General features: G+C 41.1%; 1 protein-coding gene across 5 annotated transcripts in view; it reads left to right on the top strand.

Moving 5' to 3' along the window:
- LOC140202214 (uncharacterized) overlaps positions 1-24,395 on the top strand; it is a 245,481-nt gene that overhangs the window by 178,702 nt on the left and 42,384 nt on the right. For all 5 annotated transcript variants that reach the window (XM_072267081.1, XM_072267080.1, XM_072267082.1 and 2 more), the window contains one exon: positions 4,220-4,320. In XM_072267081.1, coding sequence (XP_072123182.1) covers positions 4,220-4,320 — 101 coding nt within the window. The remainder of the gene's footprint in view (positions 1-4,219; positions 4,321-24,395) is intronic.

Below are 24,395 nucleotides of genomic sequence, written 5' to 3'. Positions count from 1 at the left end.
TTCCCCATCATCTTGGGGAATTTTAACCAGGGCAGCTTGAAAAAGTCTCTAAATAATTATCACAAACATATCACTTGTGGAACCAGAGGAGCCAACACACTGAATCACTGTTATACTATGGCCAAGAACGCTTAATGTGCCATTCCACACCCACACTTTGGAAAGTCTGATCACCTGCTGTGCTTCTACCTCTTGAATATAGGCAGAGACTGAAGACTGCAGCACCAGTGGTGAGGACCAAGAAGGTGTGGGCAAGGGGGACAGAGGAGTGCTTATAGGACTGCTTTGAGTCGGTGGACTGGACAGTATTCAGGGATTCATCTTCAAGTCTGAATGAATATGCCACAGTTGTCATAGACTTCATTTAAATCTGTGTGGATAAGTGTCTGCCTGCAAGAATATACCATGCACACCTGAATCAAAAGCTGTTGATGAACCAGGAGATCTGTAGTTTGCTGGGGCCCAGATCTGTGGCATTCAAGTCTGGTGATCCAGAACAATATAAGAAGGCCAGGTGCTATCTATGGAGGGCTATCTCAAGAGCAAAAAGACAATTCCAATTGAAGTTAGAGGTAGAATTGGATGCATGTCAACTCTGGCTGATGGCAGGCCATTGTTTCCTATAAAGTGAAACCTAGCATCATGAATTGCAGTGACACTTCACTCCCCAAACTACTGTAAATCAATGCCTTTTATGCACACTTTGAAAGAGAGATTCAAACTACAGCTATGAGGATATCTGCAGCAACCAGTGACCCTGTGATCTCTGTCTCAGAGGCCAATGTCAGAAAGTCTTTCAAGAGGGTGAATCTTCGCAAGGTGACAGGCCTCAATGGTACATCTGGTAGGGCTCTGTAAACCTCGGCCAATCAATTAGCAGGTGTGTTCAAAGACGTTTTCTGTCTCCCATTGTTACAGTTGAAGTTTCTACCTGCTTTGAAATGGCAACAATTATACAGTGCTCAAGAAGAGCAGGGTGAGCTGCCTTAATGACTGTCATCCAGTAACACATACAACTACAGTGATCAAGTGCTTTGAGAAGTTGATTACGGTAGGATATAAACTCCTATCAAAGCAAAAAACTGGATTCACTGCAATTTACCTATCGTCACAATAGGTCTGCAGCAGCTGCAATCTCGTTGGCTCTTCGTATGGCCTTGGATCGGCTGGACAATATTAATACTTATGTCAGGATGTTGTTTATTGACTACAGCCCTGTGTTTAACATAATCCATCCAACAGTTCTGATTAAAAAGCTCCATAACCTGGGCCTCTGTACCTCCCTTTGCAACTGGAATCTTGACTTCCTCACTGGAAGACCACAGTATGTGAATCAGTAATAACATCTCCTCCACACTGATAGTCAACATTGGTGCACCTCAAGGATGTGTACTCAGCCCACTGCTCCCATAACTGTGTGTCTGGGCATATCTCAAATACAATCTATAAATTTGCTGACAACACAACTATTGGTGACAGAATTTCAGATGGTGACGAGAAAGCATACCGTAGCGAGATAGATCAGCAAGTTGAGTGGTATTGCAGCAACAACCTTGCGCTCAGTGACAGTAAGATCAAAGAATTGATTGTGGACTTCTGAAAGATTTAGATGAAGGAACACATACTAGTTTTCATAGAGGGTGAGCAATTTCAAGTTTCTGAGTGCCAGCATCTCTGAGGATCTATCCTGGGCCCAACATATCAATGTAGTTACAAAGAACACAAAGCAGTGTCTATATTTCATTAGAGAGTGTGAGGAGATTTGTATGTCACCAAAGACACTCGCAAATTTCTATAGATGTACCATGGTGAGCACTCTAACTGGTTGTATCACTGGTATGGAGGAGGCACTACACTGGATTGAAATAAGCTGTGGAAAGTTGTAAACTCAGTCAGCTCCATCATGGACATTAGCCTCCCAGCATCCAGAACAACCTTAAGGAGTGATGCCTGTAAGTGATGGCATCCATCATTAGGGACCCCTATCTCCTGGGACATGCCCTCTTCTCATTGCTGCCATCAGGAAGGAGATACATGAGCCTGAAGGCACAAATTCAACATTTCAGGGATGGCTTCTTCTACTTTGCCATTCGATTTATGAATGGACATTGAACCCATGCATATGACTTCCTTTTTCCCTTTTTACACGTTATTTAATTTAACATCTTTATATATGTATCTACTGTAATTTACAACTTTTATTATTAAGTATTGCAATGTATTGCTCAATAACAATAAATTTTGGTGATATTAAACCTGATTCTGACCTTGGTATTTCTACATGTCTCAGTTTCCAGCCGTGGCAGTAGCAGAAAAATCACCTATGGCATTGTCCCCTTGCCAACTATAAGCCAGCTGCTACTGTGTATTGCTCTCCTTTGGACTCATGGTCTCTTGCCATGTGTCTGACTTCTTCAAAATCCTTCTGACAATCCATGCAGAAGACATCAGTCACTCTTAGTTATCTTCTTAAAAGGTCAGTCTGATTAAGCAAGATGACTTTCCTGTAACAAATGCATCTTATCAGCTTCCATTTGGTCATGCCTTTCTTTCCTTCAGTTTCCTTCTAATAATTTTCTCTCTACCAAGGTTAAACTGATTGGCCTGTAATTGCAGTCTACCCCTTCCTTTTTAGAAATGATAGCACAATAACAGCCTCTAGGTAATATGTCTACAGCAAGATTTTGAAAATGATGATAGAACCCTCTGCTATATTTGAGTTGCCAGTATTGTTATTCTTTTCGGCAAATGCAAGGACTCAAATTGTGCGTGGCATATTTCTGCAAATACTAAATGGAAAACTATATCAGGGAATCTTGGTGGTATTGACTGAGCAGAGAATCTTGGCCAGGATACCATGACAACTCAGTGCACTTCTTCCAATTGCGATGTTACTGAACAAGGCAGCCAGAGCTCTGATTAAATCTGAAAGGCAATTGTTCCTTTCCTGCCACAGTGAAGTGTCAACCTAAATTAATGTACAATTGTAAATGCAGTTTACATTTACATTGCGCTCCTGTTACTGAAGAAACATTTAACAATACAGTGTAACACTGTTAGATACGTGGTTATGACCAAAGAAAAAATGGAGTTGCTTAGCACTTTAGTGCAAGGGTGTTTATTAGGTGCATCAAAAATTGAACTTACTAAAATTAGTGAAAAGAGAACTGCCAATATTCATGAAAAGATATCTACAAGAGAACACAATAATAGCTCCATATTATTCTTGTCTAGTGTGAACACCTGGCAGCCCTGATCTCTCTCTCTCTCTCATACTGAGGGTGATGAGCTCCTTTTATTTGGCACTTGGACGTTCCATCTTTAATTACCAACTCAATTAGAACATGATGTACCCCACAATGTAGTTATAATCATCCTACAAAACAAACAGAAGTATCTACATTAAATAGAGTAATCAAACAACATATACATATTTACATATCCTCATTACTAAAGAAATGGAATATTCTGCTGTGTATGGTGGGGAAGGCACCATAAAGCCAACCCGAGCACATCAGCTCGGTTTGGGATCCATTTTGATAATATACCAGGGAAAGACATTGAAGTACGTACACACAGACACACACAAAATGCTGGAGGAACTCAGCAGGTTAGACAACATCTATGGAGGGAAGTAAGCAGGTTGCATTTCAGGTCAGGCCCAAAATGTTGACTGTTTATTCCCCTCCATAGATGCTGCCTAATCTGCTGAGTTCCTCCAGCATTTTGTGTGTGTTGCTCAAGATTTCCAGCATCTGCAGTTCTCTTGTGTCTATAACAATAAAGGGTCTTGAGATTACTTTCCAATTTTGAAAGTCTCTAATTAAAAAAATGAATAGATTAATGAAATTCAAATCTCCAGAAATATTACCTGACTTGACCAATACTAATTTCTGTAGAGTGTGAACTAATTTATATTTATGAACATAGAAGATTACAGAACAGTATAGGGTCTTCACCTCATGATGTTGTGCTGATCTTTTAACTGACTTCACCTCAGGAGAAGCCAGGGCCCTGGATTAACATTTCATTCAAAAGATGCCACACTTGACAATGTAGGACTCGATTGGAATTGCTCTGAGAGTGTCAGCGCATCTCTAATGGGATTTGATCCCATAATCTTCTGATTCAGAGGTGATAATAAGATTTAAAATTAAGTTTTAATAATGTCTTACTAGTTTGATGATTCTAACTTAACTTTGTTTCAAATTTCTTTCAGGGTATAAGATGCCGAAGCTCAACACAACTTTGGGAAATGATCTAAGTTCAAATTCTTTGGAACTAAAACAGAGGATAGATGGCAATGACACCAGTAAACTGGTAGGAAATATACAGTCATATTACAAGCTCTACGAGGAGAATAATCATTATTTTTAGAGATACTGATCAGTACCTGAAGAGAATTTAATTTAACCAAAGCTAAACTGTATACTTCAAATTTTTAAGCTTTATAACTTTGGGCAATAGCTTTGTTTCAAATTTCATACAGCAGTTTTGAGGATAAGGTTTATAATAGGTTGAAGAATCCAAACCCCACTTTATATAAAAATGTTCAGGTTGTGGTACAGACAACATTTATTACCCACCCTTAATTGCCCTTGAAGAATTGGTGACGTCCTTTTATATTGAACTGTTGTAGTCCTACTGGCTAGTATACTCTTCTGGTCCTAATGGGTAAAGAATTTCATATATAGACCCAGCAATGATGAAGATTGCCAATGTATTTCCAAGTCAGGATAGTGTGTGACTCGGACAGAGTATTGTGGATTGGTATGTTCCCGTATGGATGATGCCTTTTCCTAGGTGATAGAGGTTACAGGATTGGGAGTGTTGTTGGAGTGCCCTGAGTGAACAAATGCAAAGCCTTGTCTTGATGGTAAACATTGTGATTGCTGTGTTCCAACAGCTGGAGCAATGCATATTTAGGCACCATTTAAGTCAACTGCTTTGTCCTTTGAGCTTCTTGAGTATTAGCTGCAGTTATCCAAGCAAGAAGAAAGTAGTCCCATCGGACTTCTAACTTGTGCCTTATGCTTGTTGCCAGGTGATGTTGACCAGCTTTCTCCCCATACAGCAATACCACCATTCTGGTGCATCTTCACTGCATGCCCTCTTCAACAGTATATTCTTTCTTTGGTTATGAATCCAAAGCTTCATGCATTTTCCCAAGTGCAGTCTTACTCAAGACCCCACATAATTATAGCAAGATACCCTTCCTCCTGTACTTGAATCCTCTTGCTATGAAAACCAAAGTAACATTTGCTACCTTAACTGTTTGCTGCACCTGTATATTTACTTTCATTGACACTGGACAAGGACATCCAAGTCCATTTATAAAGCAATGCTTCTCAAACTAACACCGCTAAAATAATATGTTGCCTTTCTTGTTTTTTATTGAAAGTGGAAAACATCACATTTACCCACATTGCACTGCATCTGCCATGTTTTTGCCCACTTGCTCAATGTCTCTCAATCACTTCTGATGCTTCCAACTCACAATTCGGAATTTCACTTGGACTGGTGTCTTCAGCAACTTTGAATTATTACATTTGGTTCCTTCATCTAAACCATTGTAGTATATTATAAACAGTTGTGACTTATATACTAATCTCTGCAGTACACTAAACAGTACTTCCTGCCTCTGTGAGAAAGATTTATTTATTCCCAAATATTCCTTATTTGTCAACCAATATTCAATCCATGCCAATATATTCAACATCATGAGAAATATGAAATTACCTCATTTACTGTATGCCTTAAATTTACACAATGTGCTTTTACTGGGGGGCTGATTTCACATACATGTGATATTTCCTCAGATACCCTTTTTACACAAAAGGTCTGTAAACTTTTGGAGACACTGTTACCACCATTAATTTGTAAAGCTAACTTCTCTGAGTACATAAACCTTTTAACATTAATAGATCAGTTATTGATATGCTAAATGTTTATATCCATCTGGTCTGCAAGCATCCTTGAACTTAGTCAGTGTTGTCTGTTTTGAAACAAGCCAAATTAAATAACTCATTACCTTATACTGCACTTCTTGAGCAATAAAACATGATGCTGTGAGCCAACAAGTTTGTGGCTCTATATGAAGCTTGTTTGCAAAGCTGCTTGATAGGTACTGCTTTGTTTTAACTTCAAGCTGATTACTGCTTGTAATTTACATTTTAAGAATTGAAGTCTGGCTCCTATTTATGACTAGAAGCTAAACAATGTTAATTGGAAGTTTATTTAAAACTGTTTAATTTTGACAAGTGGCATCTATTGTGTTTAGAATGCAAGCTTGGCAAACAACCAGGAGGCCTGTTGGTCCAGGAAGTGAATATCCATCACATCCCCCTCTTCTCTAACCCAGTTTCTTCTGTGGATATCAGCATTGAGATCACGATTCCTGCCAGGCTATCACTCCTCCAATCTTTCCAGTGGAATACCAGTGTTGGAAAGGCTCCCCTCATTCTAATGCCTAAAGAACTCATTGAATACTCCCCAATGTTGTTTTTTTTTTATGATTTTCTGTTTAATATATTCAGTTCCTCGATCTCGGCTGCTCACATTTACCAAGCCTGAAAGGAATGGCACCATTTTAATTTTCCATAGATACCGCGACAACAACGTATCAATGTTCATTTTATAAGTCCATCTTTAAAATCCTCTTCACAAACAGTTCTTGCTTTTTCCTTGATGCAAGTTTGAATCACTGTCTCTGTCGCCATTAGTTCATCGTGTCAGCTGGCAATTATTTCAATAAGCTGAAGTTAGTTAATGTTTTTCACAAGAATGTTCCCATTGCTTTCGATGCGGTGTACGACTTTACTCAGGTTTTCTGAAAAAGAGTCTTTTAAACAAATTACTGATTGTGTATTGCTGTCTTCTTTTGCCCAAGGATTAAGTAACCTCACATTTTAGTTATAGAAAATTATATCCATCAGTTGCATGATTTCAGAGTATAATAATATAAATAAAAGGTGAAACGTTTAGAAAAGAAAGAAAGAGTATAGTTCTTCAGTTGAGAATTCTGTCTATACCTTGAACTCTAGGCTCCCAGTAAAAGATGTCAGAACATTGGGATTGGTAATGGCCCTCCTATGGGAGTGAACACCCATAGGTATGCTGTAACCTAACATTCTGTTACCAACCATACCATCTGCATAAGTTTCTTCCTATTTAGTGATTCTGAATGCTGTATATAATTGTTCAGGTTTTCACGTTTTACTTTTAAGGATTGGGCCTAACTGAGAAGAACTGACACGTCTTCCCAGGAAACTTTAACAGAGCAAGATCTCCATCAGACCATGGGATTTTATCAACCAAATATACAATTTGTACTAGTAACAATAAGTATAACACGAATAGCAGTATTGATATGCCTAATGGTCCTACTTATTGCATTGTAGGAGTTCCACATATGCAATATATTCTTATACACAAATAGTTCTAACATGTCAATATAACGCTTTGTACACCGTGGGATTACATTGCCATTTCCAACAGAAATTGCAACAGAACAGGTAAAAAGGTTTATCAGGAGAATAGCATTCCTCAGGGGTAGCCATCTTTCTTCTCCTGGTGAGCCTTTTGCCATTGTATAACATAATATAAAATATAGTCAGATAGATGGTTTTAAAGTCAAAGGTGTAAACCGTGATAGCATAATGCCATCATCAGCAGTGAACAACACATTTACAAACTACATTATGTAAAATCTTAAAAACAATATACTTTATATATATATATATAAAGTTACCCATGTTAAAAAGTAAATATGTAATACCCAAATAGCTAAGTGAAAAATAATGTTTGTTGGCTCATCTTTAATTGGGATTGTGTTATTTGTGTTTATTAGATCAATTATTTGAGACAGACACATCCCAGCCCTCCTCAAAATGAGGCGAGAAACATGCATACCTGTATGTGTCATTAGTGATTAGGACGAGGAAAAGTGGAGGAGCAGGGTTGACATCATCAAGGCGGTCCCTACTCTTCACGCTTCCAGGGTTAATGGTGAACCAGAGGAATAGGTAAAGAGGCAAGTATAAGGGAAGGGGTAGCAAAGCAGCCATATGAGAGATAACCCATGGTAGTGCGGGTCAAATATGTGAGTTAATAGACAATAGACAATAGGTGCAGGAGTAGGCCATTCGGCCCTTCGAGCCAGCACCGCCATTCACTGTGATCATGGCTGATCATCCACAATCAGTATCCAGTTCCTGCCTTATCCCCATAACCTTTGATTCCGCTATCTTTAAGAGGTCTATCCACCTCTTTCTTGAAAGCATCCAGAGACTTGGCCTCCACAGCCTTCTGGGGCAGAGCATTCCATACATCCACCACTCTCTGGGTGAAAAAGTTTTTCCTCAACTCCGTTCTAAATGGCCTACCCCTTATTCTTAAACTATGGCCTCTGGTTCTGGACTCACCCATCAACGGGAACATGCTTCCTGCCTACAGCGTGTCTAATCCCTTAATAATCTTATATGTTTCAATAAGATCCCCTCTCAGCCTTCTAAATTCCAGAGTATACAAGCCCAGTCGCTCCAATCTTTCGACATATGATAGTCCCAACAACCCGGGAATTAACCTTGTGAACCTTCGCTGCACTCCCTCAATAGTAAGAATGTCCTTCCTCAAATTTTGAGACCAAAACTGCACACAGTACTCCAGGTGTGGTCTCACCAGGGCCCTGTACAGCTGCAGAAGGACCTCTTTGCTCTTATACTCAATTCCCCTTGTTATGAAGGCCAGCATGCCATTAGCTTTCTTCACTGCCTGCTGTACCTGCATGCTTACTTTCAGTGACTGATGTACAAGAACACCTAGATCTCGTTGTACTTCCCTTTTTCCTAACGACTCCATTTAGATAATAATCTGCCTTCCTGTTCTTACCACCAAAGTGGATAACCTCACATTTATCCACATTAAACTGCATCTGCCATGCGTCTACCCACTCACCCAGCCCGTCCAAGTCACCCTGCATTCTCATAACATCCTTCTCACATTTCACCCTGCCACCCAGCTTTGTGTCATCGGCAAATTTGCTAATGTTACTTTTAATTCCCTCATCTAAATCATTAATATATATTGTAAACAGCTGTGGTCCCAGCACTGAACCCTACGGTACCCCGCTGGTCACCGCCTGCCATTCCGAGAGGGACCCATTAATAGCAACTCTTTGTTTTCTGTCAGCCAGCCAATTTTCAATCCATGTCAGTACTCTGCCCCCAGTACCATGTGCCCTAATTTTGCCCACTAATCTCCTATGTGGAACTTTATCAAAGGTTTCCTGAAAGTCCAGGTACACTACATCCGCTGGCTCTCCCTTGTCCATCTTCATAATTACATCCTCAAAAAATTCCAGAAGATTAGTCAAGCACGATTTCCCCTTCGTAAATCCATGCTGACTTGGACCGATCCTGTTACTGCTATCCAGATGTATCGTAATTTCATCTTTTATAATTGACTCCAGCATCTTTCCCACCACCGACGTCAGGTTAACCGGTCTATAATTCGCTGTTTTCTCTCTTCCTCCCTTCTTGAAGAGAGGGACAACATTAGCCACCCTCCAATCCACAGTAACTGATCCTGTATCTATAGAACATTGGAAAATGATTACCAATGCGTCCACGATTTCTAAAGCCACCTCCTTAAGTACCCTGGGATGCAGATCATCAGATCCCAGGGACTTAGCAGCCTTCAGACCCAACAGTCTATCCAACACCATTTCCTGCCTAATATAAATTTCCTTCAGTTCATCCATTACCCTAGGTCCTTTGGCCACTATTGTATTTGGGAGATTGTTTGTGTCTTCCCTAGTGAAGACAGATCCAAAGTACTCGTCTGCCATTTCCTTGTTCCCCATAATAAATTCACCCGTTTCTGTCTTCAAGGGTCTAATTTTGGTCTTAACTATTTTTTTCCTTTTCACATACCTAAAGAAGCTTTTACTATCCTCCTTTATATTCTTGGCTAGTTTACATTCGTACCTCATTTTTTCTCTGCGTATTGCCTTTTTAGTTACCTTCTGTTGCTCTTTAGGTTTCCCAATCCTCCGGCTTCCCACTCATCTTTGTTATGTTATACTTCTTCTCTTTTATTTTTATACTGTCTATTACTTCCCTTGTCAGCCATGGCCTCCCCTTACTCCCCTTAGGATCTTTCTGCCTCTTTGGAACGAACGGATCCTGCACCTTCCGCATTATTCCCAGAAACACTTGCCATTGCTGTTCCACTGTCATCCCTGCTAGGGTATTGTTCCATTGAACTTTGGCCAGCTCCTCCCTCATAGCACCATAGTTCCCTTTGTTCAACTGTAATACTGACACTTCTGAGTTTCCCTTCTCCTTCTCAAATTGTAGATTAAGACTTATCATATTATGGTCACTACCTCCTAATGGCTCCTTTACCTTGAGGTCCCTGATCAAATCCGGTTCATTGCACAACACTCAATCTAGAATTGTGTTCTCTCTGGTAGGCTCCTGTACAAGCTGTTCTAAGAATCCATCTTGGAGGGACTCCACAAACTCCCTTTCCTGGGGTCCAGTACCAACCTGATTCCTCCAGTCTACCTGCATGTTGCAATCTCCCATAACAACTGCAGCATTACCTTTGCGACATGCCAATTTTAACTCTTGATTCAGTTTACACCCTACATCCAGAATACTGTTTGGGGGCCTGTAGATAACTCCCATTAGGGTCTTTCTACCCTTAGAATTTCTCAGTTCTATCCATACTGACTCTACATCTCCTGATTCTATGTCCCCCCTTGCAAGGGACTGAATATCATTCCTCACCAATAGAGCCACCCCACCCCCTCTGCCCATCAGTCTGTCCTTTCAATAGGACGTATAACCTCGAATATTCATTTCCCAGGCCCTGTCCACTTGAAGCCATGTCTCTGTTATTCACACAACATCATACTTACCAATTTCCAACTGTGCCTCAGGCTCATCCACTTTATTTCTTATACTCCGTGCATTCATATACAATACTTTTAATTCATTACTCCCCTCACCTCCCATATCAATTCCTATTTCACTTGGCCATGTATACGATCCCGTCTTGAGCTTTCTGCTCTGTTGATTCTGCTGTCTGTCTTAACTTTTCTTATTCTCACTTCCCCTTTATCTCCATCCTTATATTTCCAGTTTGTCCCCTCCCCCCCACTACTTAGTTTAAACACACCCGTGTTGCAGAGGCAAACCTGCCTGCCAGAATGCTGATGCCCCGTTTATTAAGGTGCAACCCATTCCTTTTGTACAATTCATCCTTACCCCGAAACATACCCCAATGGTCCAAGAATGTAAATCCTTGCTTCCTGCACCAGTTCCTCAGCCACACATTCAGATCCATTATCTCCCTGTTCTTGCCCACTCCAGCACGAGGAACTGGAAGTAAACCGAAGATAACCACCCTGAAGTCCTGCTTTTCAGCCTTCTTCCGAGTTCTCTGATGTCACGCTGTAGAATGTCTTTCCTCTTCTTCCCCACGTCATTTGTGCCGACATGCACCACCACTTCCGGATTTTCACCGTCACTCTTGAAGATTCCCTGCAATCGGTCCGTGACATCCTGGATCCCGGCACCAGGGAGGCAACACACCATCCTTAAATCTAATGAAGTCTTCGGAGTAGAGGCCACTATACAAAAAGCAAAAGTCACCAGACTTACATCCTCGCAGGCTTCAGTGTCTCAACAAAAAGAGCACTAAAAAATCAGTAATTTCAATGGCTAGGGGAATTGTCCATTGGAAAACTGCAAAAAAAAAATCTGCTAATCCACCCGGAAACTATTCTCTGCTGCGGGAGCTAAATTAGCAACAGCTGGAAATGCCTTAGCTATTTTTTCAACTAGCGCGTTAAGCCAGTCAGGGGCTTAATATGATTCTGCAAACTTGTGTCAGTTCAGTTAGTCTTGAAATAGATATAGAAATATTACTTAAATTTGACTGAGTTCCTTCTAAAGTAAGACACAAAATGCTGGAGGGACTCAGCAGGTCAGGCAGCATCTAGGAAAATAAATAAACGATGACCATTTTGGCTGCGCCCCTTCATCAGGACTGGAAAGGAAGGGGGAGATGTTGGAATAAAAAGGTGGGGGGAGGGGAAGGAGGACAAGCTCAAGGGTGATAGGTGAAGCTAGGTGGGTGGGAAAGGTAAAGGGCTGGAGAAAAACGAATTTGACAGGAGAGGAGAGAGTGGTCCATGGGAGAAAGGGCAGGAGGAGGAGAAGGGGTAAGAGAGCAAAGTCGAGCATAGGAGAAGTGTCAGGGAGAACTACTGGAAGGAGAAATCACTGTTCATGCCATCAGGTTGGAGGCTACCTAGAGAGAATATCAGATGTTGCTGCTCCACCCTGAGTGTGTTCACATTTGACCAAGAGGAACGAGTAATTTAGTGACATTTAGATTAGAAACAACATTGCTCGCAGATCTCCTTAATTTAATATTCTTTGAGTCATTAGGTTTTAGGGGTATTCAAGCCAGATGAGACAATGTATGTAATAAATTCGACTTTGTCTGAGAGAAGCAAATTCTGTGGATGAGAACAAGATTCCCGGATAGTATGTTGTCTTCCAGGTGCCAGCGTCTGGGATATTTTGGATTGAGTCCTCAACCAGAGTCGTGGTCCAAATGACATGGGTAGGATGAGTGATGAGGTTCTGCAGGGGAAGTTAGGTGGTATTTAAAAGGCAGGGCCTCCAGTGTTGTGATCTCAGGATTGTTACCCATGCCATGTGCAAGTAAGGCCAGAACTAGGAAGATCGTACAGTTTAACATGTAGCTAAGGAGTTGGTGTAGGAGGGAGGGCATTAAGATCTTTGGATCATTGGGCTCTCTTCCAGGGAAGGTGAGACTTGTAGAGAAGGGATGGTTTGCACCTGAACTGGAGGGGGACTAATACCCTATCAGGAAGGTTTGCTAATGGTGCACAGTGGGGTTTAAACGAGAGTTACAGGGGATGGGAACCAGAGTGCCAGAACAGTTAGTGGAGAGGTCGTGGAGGCAGATTTTGGTGGGGCATCAGAAAAAGTTAGGAATCAAAAGGTTAACTGAGCCATGTATATTTCAATGCGAGAAGTATCGTAGGAAAGGCGGATAAGAGTGCTGAAGATGAGGTGGCTAGTTTACAAACAGAGGCAATGTGTAATGAGAAGAGGCTGTTGATAGTGCAAAATTGCAGTCAACAGGATGAGCTGCACCATAAAAGGCGGAAAAAATCAAAAAGGATGAATACAGGGCTGAAGGTGTTATATTTGAATGCACACAGTGTACAGAATAAGGTAGATGAAGTTGTAGCACAGTTGCAGATTGGCATGTATGATATTTTAAGCATTACCAAATCATGGCTGAAAGAAGATTATATGTGGGAGCTTAACATCCAAGGGCACACATTGTACCAAAAGGGCAGGCAGGACGATAGAGGGGATGCCGTTACAAATCATTAGAAAGAAGTAACATTGGGTTGAAAGGTGTTGAATCATTGTGGATAGTGCTAAGGAACTGCAAGGGTAAAAAGACCCTGATGGGAGTTATATACAGACCCCCCCAAAAAGCAGTAAGGATGTGACCTACAAATTACAACAGGAGATAGAAAACGCATGCCAAAAGGACAATGTTACAATAGTCATGGAGGCTTCAATATGTGGGTAGATTGGGAAAATCAGGTTGATGCTGGATTCCAGGAGGGGGAATTTCTAGAGTGCCTATAAGATGGGTTTTTTTTGAGCACCTCATTGTTGAGCCCGTTGTGGTGGATGTGGAGAGGATGTTTCCTATGGAGGGGGAGTCTAAGACTCAGAATAGAGGGGCTTCCTTTTAGAATGGAGATAAGGAGGAATTTCTTTAGTCAGAGAGTCGTAAATCTGTGGAATTCTTTGCCACAGGCAGCGGTGCAGGCTAAGTCTTTATGTATATTTAAGGCAGAGGTTGACAAATTCTTGATTGATCAGGGTATGAAGGAATAGGGGGCAAAGACAGGAGATTGGGGCTGAGAGGAAAATGATTAGCCATGATGAAATGGTGGAGCAGACTCAATGGGCCAAATGACCTAATGCTGTTCCTGTATTTTATGGTCTTATGGTCTAGAGGGTAAGTAAGGCAGCACTAAACATTTGACTAAGTGGTAAAAGCCATTTAGTGATAGTTAAATTAGAAATAATATTGTTTGCAGATCCCCTTGATCTAATATTCTCTGAGTCATTAGATTTCAGGGGTTTTCGAGCCAGATCAGTCAATTTCCATAGTAAATGTGACTTTGTCTGTGAAAAAGCAAATGATAGTAAGGCAGCACTGAACAACATGAATATAAGTGCAAATATTAAAAGTAAAATACAGAAAAAGCAGCATTTCCTTCCAGAGTTTGAGTCTGTCTTACTCTGAAAACAACAATGCCTTCTGAATGTATTATCTGTTGGATGGAAGTGACCAACAACTCTGATAGAGGCAGATGCCAAGTTTTTTAAGCTCACCAGTGGGAGGTGGTGCTTCAGCACTGCTGGCCCACCACCTCAAGGGAGTCTTGATCATAAGCGGGCCGAAACTCCTGAAGACAGGTGGCAGATCAACTGATGATCCCACTGGTGATAGCACAGGACAGTTAACATCTTAGTCCACATGTATTTTGTAACTCTGCCTAGGCAATGTACCTATGAGATCTTCCTCAAGTGAACAGGAATTTTCTCATTCAGTGACAATGGACAAGGACATTGCTTTTCAGACCTAAACATATGTTTCATCTTTCCAATTTATCTTGCCCCTCTTCCTGTCGGTGTGTAGGGATTCCGTTGTAGAGCCATGCACCAGACTAATATAAGGGTTCCACTCATTCTGGGGGAGTAAATCCTGCTGAGGCAGGTTTGATATTATCTATAGAGATAGTTTTACTTACAGTCTTGTTTCTCCTTCTGGTTTTAATTACCCCAATGCTATCATTGATGATCTGGGTAATGGGACAACATGGTTTCCATCCCGGACAGAAACTCATCTCAAAAGGTATTAGTAATGATATTTCAAGAATCAATGTCAAGCCTTGCATGAGTACCTTATCAAATGCCTTGCTGAAATCCACATGCACTACATCTACTGCTCTACCTTCATCAATATGTTTAGTCAATGTTTTCAGGGCAGTAAACTCAAACCTTACCTTCATCATCAGCTTCATATTTATACCATGTTGAAAAATCTTTGGAATTTGGTTTAGTAGTACCTGGAAGAATTCTTAAAACATCATCTTGCTGATTTTTTATTTGTTGCTTAGTTTCTACCAAAACTCTGTCCACCCTTACCGTTCATCTCGACAGCTTGTTTTACTTGTTTATTACTTGGTTTATTTCCATAGCTGTGTCAGAGGCCTGCAGCGTGCCCCGGGATGTGTAACGCTTGTACTAATGGTCTAGTTAATAATAATTCATAAACATCTTCCACATGGACAGATGAGGAAGCAGTTTACCACTGTTGTGACTGTGAACAAAGCCACCAGAGAGACACTGTAGCTGATGTTATAGAAGTAATTATTCATCACAACAAGCAGGTATTCTTATGGAGACACTCTCCGTAGAGGCTCACAAACCCAAAAGTACATCACATTTTTATACCCCTAAGATCAAAGGTAACAGTGAGCAATTCAATACAATTTCAGTCATTACAATGACATTGTTCACTCCAATGTTTTGGGTTGTCAGTACTTCCTTTGAATTACATGTCGACGGTAGGAGATATCTCTGAATGTTCAAACACCATTGTCACAAATTAATTCAAATAAATAGTGTTAAAGCTTTTGAAGACAGAGCGCCAGACACTCAAAATCAATGTTGTCAGGGCTGTCTCTGAGTACACAAAAATTATTGATTGCCTATACCTGTGACCATTTTTGATATGCTAAGTGGCAACATCTCTTTGGGCTGCCAGCTTGAACTCAGGTTACTGTGAAGCAGATAACTTAGTCATGTTGCTAGGTTTGATGCAGGCCAATTAACAGAACCTCATTGTCTTAACATTTAGCTGATGCATATGCAAACATTTTATAGTCAATATTTTTCAAACCATATCTCTTAGTCTGTGGGCCGGCCTGTTTATTTGCTTCTAACTTCAATTTTCTGCTTGTAATTCACAATTCAAATTGCGAACTGAACACTGGTTCTTGGTTGAATTAATACCTTCTATATTCACGTAACTCCAGAATACTCCATAACATACCCTCTTCTTGGCCTCTGCACAGAAACCTGTCCCAGGAAGGCCAAACATTAAGAATGAGTTAATTAAGTAAGGCAGCAAAACGCCCTTCACTTCAGATCATTTTCCCAATTACTAACCGATCATACATTTACATCTACACTATCATCCCTTACTGCCTATCTAAATGACCAAGCAGAGGTGGCAGTAAAAGTTTCCAGAAATTTGATCACATCCTTTCTTGATTACTTCTGTCCTCTCAATGTTAACTAGTCTGTAAAATACAGTTTGTCGTTCATATGCTTGTTACCTCCTTCCCTGCTGCCCATTGTGGTTTACATATCTATCTCGTCCCTTCGTTCTCTGATAGCTAAAACTCAACAGTGGCTCTCAGTAGTTTCTCTGTTCATAGGGGCACAGCAAGGTAACTTTGGTTCAAAGGCAACAGTTCACACTTCACACTATGACAAAAGGTTGCCAGAATAATCTCAAGTTTCAAGAATAACAAGTCTCTCAGTCCCTTTGATCCCGTGCAGGAGGGTTTGGGGTGGTCTCTATTTGAATGGCTGAAAGGACCTCATCCTTGTAGCACCCCTTCCTGGATTGTCCCTTTGATCGCTGGCCCTACCACTGAAAGAACCCAGCTTATTTGTGTTCCAGGCTTGGGTGACTGCATTCAAATGCAGTGTGCAATTTCTTCTCTCTCTCAGTCCCCCTTACCATCAAGGTTGTGGAACTTGTTGTCTCTGCCATAACTTGGATCTCTTCCCATCTACTTTCTCAATATCTTTCTATCCTGCTCTATATAACTAATTATCTACCTTCCAGGACCAGCCTTCATTACAAAAGTAGTTACCTTTATAGTTTAACACACTGTGCATGGCTTTTTGACACACTCTCCTCTGTGTTCTGCATTTGTGTTCACATTCCTTTACATCTGCAGGTTCTTTTCCAACAGGAGTGATGAGATATGAAGCAGCAGACTGGTATACATCACTTAGATTCTTTTTAATGACACTATTATCTGTTTTAGGACCCCTACTCTTTGTGATTTTTATAAATGACCTGGATGAGGAAGTTGAGGGATGGCTTAGTAAATTTGCTGATGATGCAGAGGTTGTGGGTGTTGTGGATAGTGTCGAGGGCTGTCAGAGGTTACAGCGGGACATTGATAGGATGCAAAACTGGGCTGAGAAGTGGCAGATAGAGCTCAACCCAGATAAGTGTGAAGTAGTTCATTTTGGGAGGTCAAATATGATGACAGAGTATAGCATTAATGGCAAGACTCTTGGCAGTGTGGAGGATCAGAGGGATCTTGGGGTCCGAGTCCATAGGACACTCAAAGCTGTTACACAGGTTGACTCTGTGGTTAGGAAGGCATACAGTGCATTGGCCTTCATCAATCATGGCATTGAGTTTAGGAGCCGAGAGGTAATGTTGCAGCTATATAGGACCCTGGTCAGACCCCACTTGGAGTACTGTGTTCAATTCTGGTCGACTCACTATAAAAAGGATATGGAAACCATAGAAAGGGTGCAGAGGAGATTTACAAGGATGTTGCCTGGATTGGAGAGCATGCCTAATGAAAATAGGTTGAGTGAACTCGGCCCTTTCTCCTTGGAGCGATGGAAGATGAGAGGCAACCTGACAGAGGTGTATAAGATGATGAGAGGCATTGATCGTGTGGATAGTCAGAGGCTTTTTCCCAGGTCTGAAATAGCCAGCACAAAACGGCATAGTTTGAAAGTGCTTGGAAGTAGGTACAGAGGAGATGTCAGGGGTAAGTTTTTTTAATGCAGAGAGTGATGAGTGCTTGGACTGGGCTGCCGGTGGCGGTGGTGGAGGCGGAAACGATAGGGTCTTTTAAGAGACTCCTGGATGGATACATGGAGCTTAGAAAAGTGGAGGGCTACGGGTAAGCCTAGGTAGTTCTAAGGTAAGGAGATGTTCGGCACAGCTTTGTGGGCCAAAGGGCCTGTGTTGTGCTGTAGATTTTCTATGTTTCTATTACTGGGTAGACTTGATCCCTTGTTCTGTCTGTAAGGGTGACAGGAAGGCAAGTATTACTGTTTAACCCGAGTCCATTGTTTCCACTGGCTGCCTTGTCGGGTCTGCACACAGACACAGGTGTCATTTGTCCGGAGCACCACCTGTGGTCCTATCCACCTGGGAGTGACCCCTACCTTTTCAGGCAGCTCCCTTACCAGGACTTGGTCACCCAGCTGTGGAAGGACTATCTTCTCTCCTTCCGGCTCTCTCCGATCAGTAATATGTTGCTGTAGTTTTGCACTGTCCCTCAATGTGTTAACGTGCTTACAATGGCCCTTCACATCTCCATATAATCTTTTCAAATCAGCTTGAGAAGTTTCTTCCTCCATACTTGCAATTTCTGTCATTTCAGATTCTTCCCTTGCTCTTTTTACCCCATGATCTGAACACACTCCCTTTCTGCTTCCTACTCTCCCTTTTTGTGGAGTGTCTTTACTTTAGTTGCTGCTGCCTCTGCACACAACTGCACTGCTTTTAGCAATCCTTGACTGTTTGCCCCCTACCCTTGGGACTTCCTGACATGTTTCATGCACATCGTCCCGTCTCCTGTCCATGCTTGGGGTTACTGTCTCTCTGTGGGCCATGTTGTCTGCTCTGTGTGTCATACATTTTTGCTGTCCCATGTTATCTCTCTTCTCCTGAGTCTATGATAGCACCTGCATTACTTAGTGTGTCTATCCCAGATACAGTTCCCTGATTGTTTGTCCACACCCAGAGACCAGAGTTCTACACGAAGCTGTACTCCTTCAATCTTAAGTACCTGTGGCTCACTTCTCTCTGCCCTCATTGTTTCATCCCTGCATTGGTAATATAAATCACTTCTCCAGTTGTGGGCAAGGATAGATCAGTTATTGTTACTGGAGACCCTGTGCCAGCCCATTAATAAACCTCCTGTATACATGTGGGTGACCATTACTGGCAATGGAGTCTACCACTAGCTGGTTGTCTGACATGGATGCTGTCTTCACTAGCTGTGTAATCTAGTCAGCAGTCAAAATGGACAGAGAGGGTGCTGCTGACATTTCTGCCTCTGTTGGTGAATGATTTTCACCTTCGTCCCTTTATAGGCCACGACTCTAATGTGGGCCCAATAGATCACAGTTGTAACAAATCACCTCCTTTGCCCTTCTATTCTGACATTTCCTTGCTCAGTGCCCTGGTTGCTGGCAGACAAAGCAAGTTCTCTGTGTCTTCGTAGCAGCTACATCCACTACAGCCTTTTTAAGATATCTCTTCCCTCTCCTCTGGTCTTATCTCTCTTGCCCATGATACTGTCGTGCGGTAGGTCAATCCCACAGCTATCCCCAAATCTAAAACTTCCTAGTGGGCTGAGCTCAGGCCTTCCATCAGCATTTTCATAAAGACTGGATCATCCCTCCCCGGACTGTCCAACCCTGATTACTCCTCATATGCTCGATATTTATCTTCTGCATAGTCCATGGCAGGCTTATCAACTCTCTGAGTTACTGACATTATCATTCTCCAGTTATTGTCACCTCTCCCCAGTCACTGCCTCACTACCCCCTTAAAGTTTCTGGCTTTCCCACTGGTTTCCCATGTACCATCCAGCACTCCCTGGGCCATACTATCCCAGATATTGTTCAAGCTTACTCAAGATTTCTGAATTCCTACAAGCAACTTTAAATGAGGGCAGCTCTGACAAAATGCTCTGCTTCTCCCCAGAGGACAGTGGCTTGGGAATGGTGGTAATCAGGGTCTAGAGCTGGCTGGGATCGTCAGAATACTTGACTTGTCATTTTCTGACCTCAACAGGTGCCATCCCAGTAGACGTACCTGTTTATAACCTCTCCCTCAAATATTTCCATACTGCTGCTGAATTTGTGATTATAATGTATTCCATTGCATTATAAAATCTGTTACACCAAAGTTTCAAACTTATTCCTAAATGCACAAAAACACTCACAATCATACCATTCTACAGTATTCTGAATGAGTATGCCCGCATCCCTCTGGCATCCCAAACAGTCAGTAAGCACCTTTTGTAACACACACACACACACACACACACACACACACACACACACTCTCTACACTACACTACAATTTTATATCTAGCAGTTCAGCTCTCCATCGTGTTTTTTGATATGTCATGATTCCATGGTCATTGACCTGAACAGATCTGAAGTGGGTCCTATCCCTAAAAAACACTCATCCACTTAGACTGCTTAAGTCACTGGCCACACAGTGGATCATGAATGTATCCCGGACGAGCCCCTAACTGTTGTGACTTTGATCGAAGTCACCAGAGAGACACTGAGGCCAATGATGTAGAAATTGTTCATCACAACAAGCAGACATTCTCATGGAGACACAAATGATCTAAAAGCTTCTGAAAACAGAGAGCAAGGCACTCAAAATTAATGTTGTCGGGACTATCTCTGATTACGCAAATATCCTGGGTCCACAAAAAATTTATTGATTGCCTATACCTGTGTCTATGTTTGATAAGCTAAATGATAACGTCAGTCTGGTCTGCCAGCTTGAACTCAAGTCACAATGTTGCAAATAACTTGGCAATTATTAATTGATTATTTGCATTGCTCTTGACTCTGCCTCTTAATGACATCATATATCAAGTGCTTCCAACTGTAAATAGAATTCACTAATAAATAAGATTATCTAAAACAATGCATGAGTTTTGATACTACTGTTCTATTTTGATTGCATAGTATGTTGACTATCCACAGTAGCATTCCTGCTTAATTGAATGAAACTCTCAATATTTAATACATCATTATAAAATGATGTCATTTTATTACATTTTATAGAAAGATATTATAGCTTAGTATTCTTTTCTTTATTGTGCTTCTATCTACAAAATCTGGAGACTGTCCACAAACCATAGAATTAAAAACTCAAAAGGAGACCTATTAGCCCATTGTATCTATTTTCATCTACAGCTCTGTTTTTTTTCCCCAAAAATGTTTCCAATTCCGTTTTGAAAGTTATTATTGAGTCTGTCCATCACCTTTTCAGGCTGCATGTTCCACATCATAACAAATCATGTTTAAAGAAAAAATTTTCCTCAGTTTCACACTGATTTGCCTCTTAATCTGTCATCAAACTAGCTTTCCCTCACTTAGTCACAAAATATTCAAAAGCTTACATATCTGCTTCTATTTTTAAACACACTATAAAAACCCATTACAATTCTCAAATCCTCTGTCAGTATCTCGCTCCTCATCTATGTTTTAATAAAAACAATTCCAGATTCTCCGATCTGTTCACATATCTGAAACCCTGCGTCATTGGTATGGGTTGTGCATTTTTGTTATTCTCTTGTATTACACAGTTTTCTCCATAGAAATTCTGGTGTTAGCACACTTATAGACAAACGCATCTCAGTGGATGTGTCACATTTCCATTACACTCTCCCATCGTTGCTGGCAATGTAGCTTTCTTGGCACTCGGTTGTGCTGCAAAGGATGCGCTCCAATTTTCCATTACAGTTATAAGTTGTATCACTTATTTAGAATTAAATGAAACAGAATACTCTTTATAAATAGGAGTAGAAAGTATAACTTTAAAGTGCAGCCTGCAGACCCACACTCAACATTCTAATAACAGCTTCTTCCCCTCCACTATCTAATTTCCAGATGGTTCATGAACACAACCTCATTATTCATCTTTGCATTACTTACTTATTTTTTTTCTAAGTTATGACGATGTTTATGTTTTGCACCGTACTGCTGCCACAAAACAACAAATCTCAGGACATACGTCAGTGACAATGAAGCTGATTCTGATTCTGAATTATCCCTGGATTTCCAGTCCTCTTCACCTGGAAGTCTTAACTCCCGGTTTGCAGCAGTGTGGGAGCTTGCGTAGTGGTACTACTTTGTGCATATGCTGTCTATTTTTAATAAATTAGTTAGCCCAGTGTGCTGTGTGCTTCCAGCAGCTTCAGTCCCAAAAATAGGCTGATAACAAGATTAAAGGTCATTGGGAAATCAATCTCCACATTTCTCTTGAGAAATAGATGCCCACATTAACCATCCTATTTATTGCCCTAGATATGAATCAAAAATCTAAATTCTTGATTGTGCAATGAAACAGGGCCCCGGTCAGATGGATTAAAGGTAGTAGAGCAAAAGTCGCATTGGGGATAGCAGGAGAAAGAAGGGACAGAAGAATGCAAAGGGCAGAAGATCACAGTGACAAATGAGTCAGAAGTCAGAAGTAAGTCAGCAGAATGAAGCTAGGGTTAAAAACGTGGCACAGAAGAATGTAGCGGGTCAAAGGAATGCAGTGTGGCAGAAGACTGCACTGAGGCAGAAGAATTTAGTAAGGCACTAGAATGCAAGTGGGAGGGGTGGTGGGATGTCAACTGTATTCTCCAAATTGTGTTGAGGAGAATAAGATTGACTTGGGTCGGCGAAGATCGTAATGGTTCTGAAGACTGAAATGTGGTCAAATGCTGAAGGTGGTCAGAAGGATAAGTGATATTTTAGCCCAATAGCTCTTCAGTTAAAATTCAATTAAATTTAATGTAGCTTGTTAACTGGGGGAGGGGCTTAGCATTCTAACACCATTCCCTAAAATATTGCTGGTCTATCAGTGGTGCCAAGCCTCCATTCGGTTTTCATTATTGAGATTATTTTGTTGAAACATATTAAACCTCACAGTTACTGATACTGATTTCCATTTATTACTTTTTCACCTATTCCCCAGTCTTTTCTCTTTGCATCAAACTATGATTGTCTTAAAAATATTCCTACTTAGGATTTATCACTAAATTCATCACTGTATCCAAAGCAATACTCACAAAATGCTGGAGCAGGCCAGTAGGCAGCTTCCTCCAGCAATTCCTCTGTGTTGCTCAAGATTTCCAGCACCTGTACAACATCTTGTGACGCCTTCTACAGATTACTGATGAAGCTGTGGGCAGCTATATCCAGAATTAAATCCTATGAGACCCCATGAACTCTGTTCAGTTGTTCAAGGTTGCCTTGAACTCGTTATCTCCTTTGTTTGCCATCTAATTTTTAATTCCAGTTCGTACAGTCTCCTTAATTCCATTCCACTTAATCATCTCTTCAATTCTTCCCTATGGTACATGAGAAGAAACTTTACAAAACTCTATACATAGCATGTCCCCTATAATTCCTGCACTTTCCCAAGAAAACAGTTAAATACAAATTTCACACCAACAACCACTAAGAACTAAAAAAGATATTTAAAAAGTTTCTTCAGATACATTAAGTGTAAAAGAGAGGCAAGAGTGGATATTAGACCACTGGAAAATGATGCTGGAGAGGTAGTAATGGGGGACAATGAAAAGGCAGGTAAATATTTTGCATCAGTCTTCACTGAAGAAGACACTAGCAGTATGGTGGAATTTCCAGATGTCAGAGGTCATGAAGTGTGTGAAGTTAAAATAATTCGAGAGAAAGTCTTGGGAAACTGAAAAGTCTGAAGGTAGATAAGTCACCTGGACAAGATGGTGCACTCCCCAGAATTCTGAAAGAGGTGGCTGAAGAGATCATGGGGGCATTAGTAATGATCTTTGAAGAATCACTAGATTCTGCTGTATTCCCAAAGACTGGAAAATTGCAAATGTCATTCCACTCTTCAAAAAGGGAGAGAAGTAGAAGAAAGGAAATCATAGGCCAGTTAGTCTGACCTCAGTGGCTGGGAAGATGTTGGAGTTGATTATTAGGAAAGAAGTTTCAGGGTACTTGGATGCACTTGATAAAATAGGCTGTAGTCAGCATGGTTTCCTCAAGGGAAAATCTTGTCTGACAAATCTGTTGGAATTCTTTGAAGAAATAGCAAGGAGGAAAGACAAAGGAGAATCAGTTGATGTTGTGTACTTGAATTTTCAGAAGGCCTTTGACAAGGTGCCATACAAGGCTGCTTAACAAGCTATGAACCCATGGTATTACAGGAAAGATCCTAGCATGGATAAAACAGTGGCTGATTGACAAGAGGCAAAGAGTGGGAATAAAGGAAGCCTTCTCTGGCCGCTTGCCAGTGATTAGTGGTGTTCCATAGGGGTCTGTGCTGGGACCAATTTTTTTTACATTATACGTCAATGATTTGGCTGATGGAATTGATTGATGGCTTTGTTGCAAAGTTTGCACACACTATGAAGACAGGTGGAGGAGCAGGAAGTTTTGAGGAAGTCGAGAGGCTACAGAAGGACTTAGACTGAT

This window comes from Mobula birostris, chromosome 8, assembly GCF_030028105.1.
Source record: "Mobula birostris isolate sMobBir1 chromosome 8, sMobBir1.hap1, whole genome shotgun sequence".
NCBI classification, from domain to species: domain Eukaryota; kingdom Metazoa; phylum Chordata; class Chondrichthyes; order Myliobatiformes; family Myliobatidae; genus Mobula; species Mobula birostris.
Note: the sequence above shows the minus strand (reverse complement) of the source record. Positions and strands in the feature narration are given on the sequence as shown.